General features: G+C 39.0%; 1 protein-coding gene across 4 annotated transcripts in view; it reads right to left on the reverse strand.

Moving 5' to 3' along the window:
* Nucleotides 1-12,069, reverse strand: part of b4galnt3b (beta-1,4-N-acetyl-galactosaminyl transferase 3b) — a 248,536-nt gene that overhangs the window by 33,128 nt on the left and 203,339 nt on the right. For 2 of the 4 annotated variants that reach the window (XM_070900445.1, XM_070900444.1), the window contains 3 exons: nucleotides 10,372-10,525; nucleotides 9,810-9,936; nucleotides 3,612-5,431 (listed from right to left, as the gene is read on the reverse strand). The exons of 1 other annotated variant lie outside the window; for it this stretch is intronic. In XM_070900445.1, coding sequence (XP_070756546.1) covers nucleotides 5,323-5,431; nucleotides 9,810-9,936; nucleotides 10,372-10,525 — 390 coding nt within the window. In that variant the 3' untranslated portion in view covers nucleotides 3,612-5,322. Of the gene's footprint in view, nucleotides 1-3,611; nucleotides 5,432-9,809; nucleotides 9,937-10,371; nucleotides 10,526-12,069 lie in introns of those variants that run through there. One more of the 4 variants, XM_070900446.1, reaches the window with a different exon arrangement.

A 12,069-nucleotide genomic window follows, 5' to 3' on the forward strand; every position in this document is an offset into this window, starting at 1 on the left:
TGCCACAGAAGTACCTAAAATAATGCATGAGAAATGCCCATCAACTAATATATCTTAAACACAAATGCAATTTGTTAAATCAAGAATCAGATGTATGCAGTATTAAATCTGACACCTCTGCAATGAATGTGCATTATAAATTAAATGGGAAGTGCTGCTGTGGTTGGTTGCTCTCTCGCCTCGGAGTCAGAAGACTGTGAGTTCAAGCCCCACTCCAGAGACTGGAGCACAAAATTCAGACACAAATATGAGGGAGTGCTGCACTGTCAGAGGTGCCGTCTTTCGGATGAGACGTTAAAGCCCCGTCTGCTTTCAGGTGGACGTAAAGATCCCATGGCGCTATTTTGATGAAGAGCAGGGGTGTAATCCCTGGAATCCTGGCTAATATTGATCCCTCAATCAACATGACTAAAACCGATTATCTGGTCATTATCATATTGCTGTTTGTGGGAGCTTACTGTGCGCAACTTGGCTGCTGCGTTTCCTACATTACAACAGTGACTGCATTTCAAAAGTACTTCATTGGCTTTGGGACATTGTGAAAGGTGCTATATAAATGCAAGTCTTTCTGTAATCAGATTACTGCATGAATGCCCTTCTTAAGAGTGCAGAGTACAGTTCATCAATTCAACAATTGATTTCAAACAATGCCTCTATTTAAAAGGACACCATCATTGTGTTGGACATATTCTAATAGCTAAGCCCTAAAGTCACCTATGTTGGCTGTCAGTTTAAGTTTGCTCTATGCAGGGAGTAAATATATTGAAGTATGAACTTTGAACTGAGTTTCCATCGACCTGCCTCCCTTGGTTTTTACTCAAAGTTATATTCGTTCAGAAAACAAGTGAGATTACAGCTACCCATATTGCAAGTGCTACAAACCTGGTCAAATTTCCCTTTAAGTGCAAATCACTTTCCAGCCTCCCACAATTTAGTTGACACAAGAATTAAGTTTATGCAACATGTAGCAGAATTCCTCAGTAGTATGAGTGTTATCTCTCTCATGATATATTCAAAATAACATGGATATCGATTTGCACCTGTGGTTCTTTCCTCTTTTCATCTGTGCTCAAAAAAGGGGTGGTCCTTCATAGAAGAGGTGAGCCTTCTCAAGACTTCTGCACTTTCTAATGGTTATCGAGAAGAACTGGAAAAGGCTGGGAGCAGGTCACATCCCTGCCATCCTGTATAGGATGCCATGTGTTTATTGGGAAGAGTAGCTTAGCTGGCACCTTGTAATCCTTTATATATGTCTATACTTTAGATAATATTCATCCATCACCAAGAAATGAAGCTGAATACAACACATTGAAGAAAATTCAGCATTCTTTCAAAACAATCTCAATTATGTTGGTTGTGTTTGTAAGCACGTGAATTGTTTGTTTGATGATGCTGAACACATCAGCTGCTTGTGCCTTTACTCCTTCAGAACTCTGCCAATTGGAAGTCCACCGTTTTACCCCAGCTTCTGTTGCTGTTTCAGGGGAACCATCCTCTTCATCTACAGTGAAAATGACTACGGAATCAACGTAACCTTGGGGCAAAAAGAGGTGGAGAATGAAAGATACATGGCTGAGATAAAGAGATTGGAGATAGGAGGACAAATTGACTGAGGTAAAGGGAAAAGGGGAGCAGACTGACTGAGGGATGAGGAAGGTGGCAGAAAGTCTGACTGAGGGCTAAGGCAAATTAAAGAAATGGACTGAGGTAAAGGAGAAGAGGAACTAAAGATAGTCATCGAGATCATTGCAAAGACCAACAAGCAACAGTGAATGCTGCTTCTTCTTAAACAGTTACCAAAAATTTAACGACCCTGTCATACAGGATTAAAACCTGTGATTCTGAATGTGAGGTCTAGCCCAGAATTGGTCACTGATACATTCTGCCATCCATTACCCCATAGCCAATCTGTTTCATAGGTATGTTTTTGATGTCCAGGAAAACAGAACATTTTGGGCCAAGTTATTATCTGATCCCACATCAATTAGGTTTCTTCTGGCTTAAGTTTAAAAATGGAAGAATCCGTGATCTGTAACAGACCTCCCAAGTGTAAAAGAATGAGTTGTAGGAGGAACTTTCTGAAAGAGAAGTAATATACAAATATAATAAAAATAAATGAATGGTCGGGGTGAATTACAGAATTGTATGGGGTTCGGACTTGTTTTTTTACACTCCTACAAACTAATAATATCTGTGGAATTTATCTCATGCCCATTTGAAGATAGAAATTACATTTGGGTTCGCCAGTCCTCTGTTACCATTCCGTTTTCTATTGAATGTTTATATACGGATACTGGTGCCTCTGATGTCTCCTCTCTAGATTCTTTGAGTAGCCGCAGGTACAATCCATCTGGACCTGTGATCTTGTCTTCCTCAGGTTTGTCTAATATCTCCTTTCTTTCTATCCTAATTATTGTAACCGCCCTCCACTTCTTCTGCTGTTGCCGTTTCCTCTATGCTGGTCTCTTCAGTGAAAACTGAGTCAAAGTATCTATTCAGTATCCCTGCCATTCATCTACTGTGACTTTATCTTACTCATCCTTTAGTGGCCCTGTCTCCATCTTCTCACTTCACACTTTCAATAACAATTGTTTGGTTTGGAGATATTGCAAGTGTGATGACTAAAACATTGCTGAAAAATACTTGATGAACATCATTTGATTATATTTATTTTTTTAAGACCTAGCTCAGTAAAGAAAAGCACAATACATTTGGTGAGTTGGTACTTTTCTGGAGACTTGGCCACACTAACTTGAGTTTGCAAACTAAAGTGCACACCTGATGCATAAAAGTTTTTTGTGTTAATGTAATTACCCAACAATTCAAATTAAACAACGTAACAGCAAAGTGGAAATTTCAAGCTAAAAAAATTGAATTATTTGATCATTTTAATTTAAAAAAACATACGAGAAGTAGCTTGTACAGTGCACAAATAATACATTTAAATATAAATCTCTGGGTTGGGTGCGTTTATTAACTGGTACACTGTGACTGCAGTATAAATGTAATACAGGATACATTGCAGGAACTAACCAAGGTTACTTCAACAGTACCTTTCTCTTCTGTGACTTCTACAAAAATGACAATGTTGTGGGAACACCATCATCTCCAAGTTTCCCTCCAAGTCACACACCATCCTCATCTCTGGGTCAGAATTTTGGGATTCCCTACCTCACACCATGATGGGAGTAACATCACCAGAAGGACTACAGTGGTTCGAGAAGGCTTACTACTGCCACCTTGTCAGGGCAACTCAGGATGGGCAATAAAGGCAGCCATGCCAGCATCACCCACATTTTGACAACAAATTAAAAAAAATGTCCTGATGTGAACTTGAACCCATGGTCTTCCAACTCAGACACGAGTGCTACCAGTATAAAAGCCCATCCATGGTTGTTAGGGTAAAGGCAGAAGATCATTTAAAAGAGGTCACTAGCTGCATTAGCAGGAATTGCTCTGATCGCTGTGATTAACAGCATAAATGCATCAAAAAGGCGTAACTACACAGTGGTGAAGGAAATTCTTCCCCTAGTTAGGAAGCTGAGCTACCACCAATGAGAGACAGCATGTGAAGAGGGGGTGAGAAATTAGTTTTAATAATAACCAACATATTTAAAATTAAAAAAAAAAATCTTTTATTTCCAAAAATCATGATTATACACAACAGCAATTTCACAGAAATCATTAACCCTTCATCCCAGCATCATTAAAGACAACACTACACTGTACAGGTACAGTTAAAAACAATTACATTCTACAATTATACAAAGGTCTGCACCCTTAGAAAGGGCTTTGATTGAAAGGGTTCTGATACCAGTAATGGTTCCTCCAAGCTCCCTAGATAATTTAAGTACCCAAAATGTGTTCGAAAAGTACTTAATTTTTTCACATCTACATTCATAGAAAAATAAATTCTGATGAGTTTTGTGAGCTATATTTAAGACTCATAATTGAGGTACATGGTTACAAACACAGTGCAGCAAAAATGCCTGTGTATCCTGCAGACTCAATCAAGTATAAATACAGGTGCACAGTTAATTTGCATCCAAAGTATTAATTTACTTCTGTGCAGAAAAGAAAAAAGGAGACACAAGATATTTTGTGCACTATCATAGTCTGCACCAAACTATAGTGTAATCAACTCAGCAAATTGTTTTGTCAGAAATATGTTTAGTATTGTACTTCACAAATAAACCTGATGAAAAGTGAAAAAGTTATCCCAAGGTTGCAACATTTGATTCCATGGTCCTATGTCAAAAAAACAACTGAATTATCTCCCTTCATCGCAGTTTATGTACATTTAATTCAAGATGTTCCTGCATCTAAAATGAGGCTAAAACATAGCCATGTAACTTAGTTGTCAAGCACAACCATGCTATAAGGCATCAATATAGTCCTACTGCTAGCACCATGCAATCAAAAAGTATACTGGCTTGACTAAGTATATATGTGGGTGCAAACTCTTCAAAGTGTTAAAAATGGAAACTGTTGCAATAATATTTATGTTGGGAATAAGCACACAAATAAAAATTATATGCTCAACCTTACCAACTGAATTGGTAATAAAACTCATTGAGAAGGATGAATCTTTTCGTGTTTATTTTAAGTATTTCCCAGAGCATTAAAAAGTTAAAATTTGACCATTAAACCTTCCCCCCCAAAATGGGATGGTCACAAACAGGGAAAATTTAGCTCATCCTAGAACCTTGATGCACAATATTTTAATCCATTCCATTGAAAGGCGTAGCTTCCAAGGCGTTAGCAAGTTATTAGTCTATGACAATGAAACTAATGGCTCTGATAGGCTCAGGAATTATTTCAGGTGAGCCAAAATCAAACTGTGCAGCCATCTAACCTTGCTAATGTGATGGTGCCACACAGTGGGTGAGATTTGAGCACAGCACAATCCCAAAAATGTTGTCATTGTTTTTAGTCTAACATGGCTTCACATATCTTCCTTATGGGAAAATCACAGCCGAGTTTTGTTTTATTGTACCATAGCATAACTCTAGTTTTAGACCCTAACTTATCGGGCTCATTGCATTTCTTGGTGCATAAAAAAATATAAAACATTTTGTTAGGAATTTTTTTACCACTTACAAACTTAAGTATTGAGAGAGATTCTTTATAACATTTTTCCTGGGTTGTAGATCACAAAACCATTGCTTAGTAGCCTGAGTAATTAGAGCAGCAATTCCACTGTCTTCAGATATATTTTACATAAGACAGCACGGGGGACTGTACTCCATTTGTTTTTGGATAGGGTTATTCAATCCTATGACTGGATAAAGTGCATGCGAGCCAGACTTCCTATGGTCACTGTTATGTCATTTTTACTTGTTTCCTATTCCACATTCCACGCTTGGAGTGGTAGTAATGAAAGAAGTTCCTCATATATAATCGCTCCACTTCCAACCCAGCCTGGAAAATCCTATGAAATAATAATAGGTAAAGAACATCACATTACATTTGCAAAAATCACAAAGTCTGATGTTTTGGTTAGTGCAGAGATTTTATTGTTGAAGTAATGATTGAAAATATGACAAATACGGTAAAAAAAATAATCCAAACAATAGCAAGAGCAAATCCCCTGCCCAGTTTGATGAAATTTCAATTAGAATTCAATTTATTGACAACACATCACTTCTTACAGATATGTAAATGAAACACAGCCCATTCAGAGTGTGCCCATTTCTGAAAGGGACTCTTCTCTGTTAAGACAATAATTAAAACTGGCTGAAATCGAACAAAACATTTTTAAATTGACAAAACAAGTTGGTGTTCATTAAAAGAGAGATGATGCCAAAAAAGTCCCATTCTCCCTTGCCCTCTAATATCCAGTGGGGATTAGGGAAAGAAGGGATTAATATTTTTTCCATCTTCTTGATGGAACTAAAGGTAAAAGTTATCGCTTTCCCTGATGGTTTAGTGAGTAAATTTCTACTGTGGAGATCAGCCACAGATCAGGCAAGTCCCAGGCTTGATCCCTGATCTTTGAGGTAGCCAGTTTGAGCTGGGACCATTTTGTTAGTTGCATCCCTGGATCCGGGAGGACAAACACAGTCAGGCTTTCTACCCCTGATCAGAATCCAATGGGCACTGCTGAAAATGTGCATGTGTGGACATTGTAGAAGAGTAACGTCAAGATTGGTTACGATAGCTCTCACATAATGTTCCCTCTAATTTTTATTTGTACAGAGCGGGCCACGAATTCCTCGGAGTGCAATGTTTTTGTCCCTGGGCAAATGTTACAACAACAACAACAATTTCAACTTCAACAACAACAACAACTTTCATTCACCGAAGCCAAATGAAACGATTTTGCACCAATGACTTCTCTTGTTAAATGTTTAATTATCGGAACAGTCTGCTCTTAAAGCTTGGTTTTGTTACACACACAATGCGCCACTCTCACTAAAAAACAGTTGATTCTAACTTTCTGAAGTCACAATTGATACAGATGTCGTACATCTTAAGCCGAACGGCGCCATCCTTGCTCTTATCTGCAGTAACAAAAAGGAGATAGCAGAAACCCATTTTTCTGAACAAGTAAGGTCATTGTGACGCGATCAGCAGCTCTACTTGTTAAGAAAGGACAGTGGGAATAGAATATTGAAGTTCTTCAAATTAGATTCAAGTTTAGCAACAATTTTTGAGATTTATAAAACATGTTGCTTCTTGGTTTCAGGATCAGTTTAGGATGCATTCTGTGCACCCCCAAGAAGATTTGGCACTCACTCGGTTTTAAATGTACAATTTTGTTTTATTTATCATGTTTGGCTTTTATGCAAATCTTTCAACTCCCCCACTTTTTTTTGCCAAAAAAGGAAATTGATTGAAAGGGGTGAAGCGTTTGCGGAAAGTTGCTAAATGCAGGTTGAGGAGAAGTTGTTTGCTTCTTCGCACGTGCTTTAACCCGAGCAGGACAACCAAGGGTCAGAATTGGGATTGTTTAAACCATATCCTAGCAACTGTGCACACCCTGAGCAAGCATGTGACTGCTAGGGAAGGGTTCAATGATATTCACAGACATTGCTGCAGGCTGCTGGTCTGTCTTGATACACCTGCTCCTCGAGTCTCTGGCTCAATCCTCTCTAAACTGCACCACAAAGCAACATAGTGAATAATAGAATAGTACAGAAGGAGGCCATTTGGCCCATTGAGTCTGCACCAGCTCTTTCAAAGATGTTAGTCCCATTTCCCTGCTATTTATTCTCCTTCATGTATTTATCTAATTGCCTAATTCTTAAAATTAGAGCTAGGCCATTTAGGGAAACGTTATCACACAAATGGTAGTGAAAATCTGAAATTTTCTGCCCAAAAAGGCTGTGGATGCTGGGTCAATTGGGGCTTTCAAGACTGAGATTGATAGGTTTTTGTTAGCTAAGAGTATCAAGGGATATGGAGCTAAGGAGGTGAGGCATGGATCAGCCATGATCTAATTTAATGGTGGAGCAGGCTCAAGGAGCTGAATGGCCTACTCATGTTCCTAATATTTGCAGCAAATGATACACAATCGAACTAATCACGGTTAAAATACACATTTGGTACTTGCACACGATGAAACTTCAGAACTCTGATGAAAGGACTCACGTGAAGCATTAACCTGTCCTTTTCTTTCTGACACTGATGCGGTTTTCCAATTTCAGATTTCCAACTTTTGAGTTTGTTTTTATTCTCTCTCATCAATACTTTGTTATGGTGGAGGAACATGACAGCACAGTGCAGGGGAGGCCGAGCTGGGATTCATGGCAGCGAGGCTGGGAACTTAAGAGCCAAGGTGCCGGGAAGATCAAAACTTAAAAATTCAGGCGAGGAAAAGCGTGGGTTACTCAGCACAGAGGGGATTTTCAACACAATGAAGCACGAGGGATGAGGTTGCAATTATCTCTGTGGTACATCAACAAAAGGAGACTGCACTTTTTGTAGCTTTCTTCATTTGGGAAAAGGAAAATAATTACACAGTTTTTATCTCCACCAAAAGAAGCATGATCTAATGGTGCATTCCGTGCTCGTCAGTTAACGGTATACTCAAAAACAGTTTCTAAAACTCATAGGGAACACCATGCAGTGGTGCAAATACTTTACACAAGCCACCCAAAGCCTTGCAGGATTAAAAGTGATTTTACACCATTAATAGAAAACTATTACAAGTTGCACATTTATAAAATGATGTGTATTACACAATGCTTCTCTTGTTAACGTTAAAGCTGTTGATTGAGATATTTTACACTCCCACTGCTTATAGCAACAGGGGGTTTAACACTAAATTAATTAGTGCACTTAATTGATTTGATCTTGCAACTGCGACATCCCAATGCAGTTATTACAGAAAACTGCATAAGAATAACCCTTTTTTTTGGAGGAGCAACCTGATACTTACTGCCGAGGCTTACTGAATGAGAGAAAGAGAAGGGGAAATAGAGAGGGGAAAGAGAGAGGGTGGGGGATTGAGAGTTAAACCCATACAATCCGCGCAATCCCTGAGAATCTGTGCAGCAGAGCCGGGAATTTCACCCACCTTTACTGCCTGAGGTGATCGGAGTCAGCAAAAGTGCAAATATATATCCTGAGTGTAGTTTCAGACTAAACGACCAGGTACAAATATTATTCCTATTTCTTTTTATTACAAAAAAACAAAAATCATGCATTTAATTTTTTAAAAGTTTTTTGGGGGAATGTGGGATTTCATAAACAATCCTTTCGCTTCATTCACCACAAGAATGCCATTGATTGAAACTGTCCACCATTTAAATCAGGCCTCACAATTTTTCCACAGAGCCATTGCAAATAGTTCTGTAAAATTGATGAGTTTTAAAATTTGCTATCAGGAGCTGGGTTTGCGTTGGAGGAGCAGCCTGAGACTTACTGTTGGCATTTTTCACCGAAGTGGCTGTTTTCTGGGCAGCAGTGTTCTCACTGTAGGTCTCAGTGAAAATGTCTGGCTTTTCCCTTGCTCCCTTCAGTCTACATTTTATACATTTGCACAAAGAGCCGTTTGCTTTATACCCACTACGCAAGAGCTGAAAGCCAATCAAATGAAATTGTGCTCCCACAGCTGTACTTTACCCAGGTTCTCTGCAGTCGATCACCGATAAGACTATTGGGCCCCTCTCTCTGCTCCAGCTCTCCCCTGTGCACAGCCTTTGAATTTGAGTGGACGGGACTTTATAGATCGGCGTGCGGCTGTGTGCCTTAGAGGGAACATAGCTCCCACATTCAATAAGCCCGCCCAATATAAACTTTTTCAGCTTTCATAGGAACATAGGTACAGGAGTCGGCCATTTCGCCCCTCGAGCCTGTTCCACCATTCAGTAAGATCATGGCCGATCTGTGACTTAACTCCATATACCCCACCATTGCCCTATATCCCTTAGGTTAACAAAAATCTATCAATCTCAGTTTTAAAATTAATGATTGAACCAGCATTAACTGCTGTTTGCGGAAGAGAGTTCCAAACTTCTACCACCCTTGGTGTGTTTCCTAACTTCACTCCTGAAAGATCTGGCTCTAGTTTTAGGATATGTCCCCTAGTCTGAGATTCCCCAACCAGCGGCAATAGTTTGTGTGTGTATTATTTGTGGCAATACTTTCTATCTACCTATCAGTTAGATATTTTGAAAACTCTAAACAAATCACCCCTTAATCTTCCAAATTCCAGGGAATACAACCCTAGTTTGTGCAAGATGCTAAGAGGGGAGAAGTGAAAATAAAATGAAAGGAGGAATATAAATTTAAAACTGTAGCTTTTTGCTGCCCATCCTTACAAACACTCAGTAATCATTTTTTTTTGATTTGAAATCTTTTACCTATCCAGCAGTTCCCAGTCTTCTCCTCCCCAACGGTCACGGAATTCTTTCGTGTTCATCCCACCAATCCCATCAAGATCCAATTTGTAGATTCCTAGCAAGCCAAAGCCATTCATTTCCCAGTATCCTAGAGATTATAAGTGAATCACATATTAATTGTTTCAGCAACTTATGCTACTTGTCTGAAGTGTACTTTTAGCATCTGCTACAGGGCCACAGGGAAAGATCAGAAATTAACAAATCAAACACTCTAGACCAATCTTGTTTGCTGGATTTATAATCTGAACTACATACATATGATCAAGCTCCTACATTCTACATGCCAACCATCATACAGTTGAGGATTCTGAAAGGAGAATGGTTTAGTTTGCCATCCTGAGAACAGGTTCTTCTTTTCAATCCTTAGTAATCACTTTGCTGTCTATTATAGTGTCAATATCAATTTTTGGTCTTACAATTAGCATACCTGAAAATTAATATTAGGAGAACATTCCAAAATAACCATCAAAATTCTAGATTAATTTTGAAATGATAACTTAAGTTACTTATTGTTGTCACTTACCATCAGGTTCCTGTGGGGAAGAGCCACAGTTCAGTCTCATTACTATCGGGGCAAATGCCATCTTTCCTTCCACACAATGTTTTCTGATGCTATCTATTATGCTTGGAGGAAAGTATATGTGCAGATCACACAGGAACACAATGCTGTGGTCATCCTGAAATGAAGAATAAGGAAGACTTGAAGAAACTCCAATGACTCCAACTTCACTGTAACCCAGCTCTGCAGTCAGGTATCAGGTTGTCTTGAAAGAGTCAACTGTTTCTGTGCTTTTGATACAAAGGTAGATTTCACTCCTGGTGCAGACCCTTCATATGCATCTTGGAAATTTGGGTGCGAAGATCAGCATATCCCATAAGATTTTCCATCCATTAGAATGATTTAAAAAATCATCCCTCTCCCGAATTCTCGATTTACATTTCTTGTTGCATGAAGCAGTGAACTGCCAGCAATAATTTGTAAAAATTTACCCCACAATCCACATACTGTGGCTGAACAGCATCAACATTGTCACTAGGATTTCAGTAAAAGTCCAAATACAGATATATGAAATTGTCATGCGACTGTGTATTAAGGCATTTTTACAGCAAGATTTCAGTCAAACACGATTGGTGCACAAACAACACAGATTTTGTCTTCCAAACTGAGAAGGAATATTTTGAGCTACATTTGGATGAAATAGCAGTGGATACAAGTCTGTCAGGAGTGATGGACCAATGCAAGATGATGAATTAAGAGTATTAGACAAGAAAGACATTGGCATGCAGATAATCCTGTAAGAGCAGATGAAAGAGTTTGCATTATTGTTTTGTCAGAGGAGGTACCAGGCTGTGTCTTTATTTTTGTTAACCTACACAACATTTTAATTGTTTTGTTAATCATTTTTTGGAGAGTGGTTTGATGTGACTGTCCTTCTGATTTTCCCTCCCTTCTTCCCTTGTAAGTCATGCCAAGCAGCTCAGCCAATTGAACACCAGACTCGGGCCAGAAAACCTTTGAATCTTTTACCCTTACACGGTGGATTAAAAAGAAAGGTACCTTTGCTTTGAGATGGAGAGAAAAATGGAGCCAGCAGGGGCTGAGCAGTGCTTGCCATGCTGTAGGGCATTCGTGTCTCAAAAAATTCAACTTCCTCTTTCTCTTCCCCATAGGCAAATGCCTCACTTTTGCTTGTCACATCAGCAACTCTGAGAGCCATAAATCAGTGTGTGGAGAACTGTGACCCCAAGCCTAGATCTCATCATCCTACTTCCATGCACTGGAACTCAATTTGCTGTCACTGTGCTATCCTCAAAATCTAATTTGATTTAAATCACCTCAGTGACGGCGAATAATACAGCTGATAACTATAAGGAAAAATATATTTTGCATAAGTATGAACACTGTCCACAAAACCTTATTTTCTCTGTCAATATTTTGAGTCATACTTTTTATTTCAACATTTAACATTGAAACTCCCTCTGTAAACATTTATAATGGAGAAAGCATATTCCCCCTATCTAAAGATATTGGCTTAGAAATCCCGCCTTCCCCAGGTCCGTACGGAGTGTGTTCGGACTCGGAAGGCATAGCAAAAGCTGGTTTTCAGCGCACAATGCGCATGCGCTGAAAACCGGCTTTTCCGATCTGTCAAGCTCCTCCGTATCGCGGCAGCCAGGACAGGCGTAAGAGTTTTAAAACATACAAAAACATAACAAAATA

Source organism: Pristiophorus japonicus, chromosome 15 (assembly GCF_044704955.1).
Source record: "Pristiophorus japonicus isolate sPriJap1 chromosome 15, sPriJap1.hap1, whole genome shotgun sequence".
Lineage (NCBI taxonomy): Eukaryota > Metazoa > Chordata > Chondrichthyes > Pristiophoridae > Pristiophorus > Pristiophorus japonicus.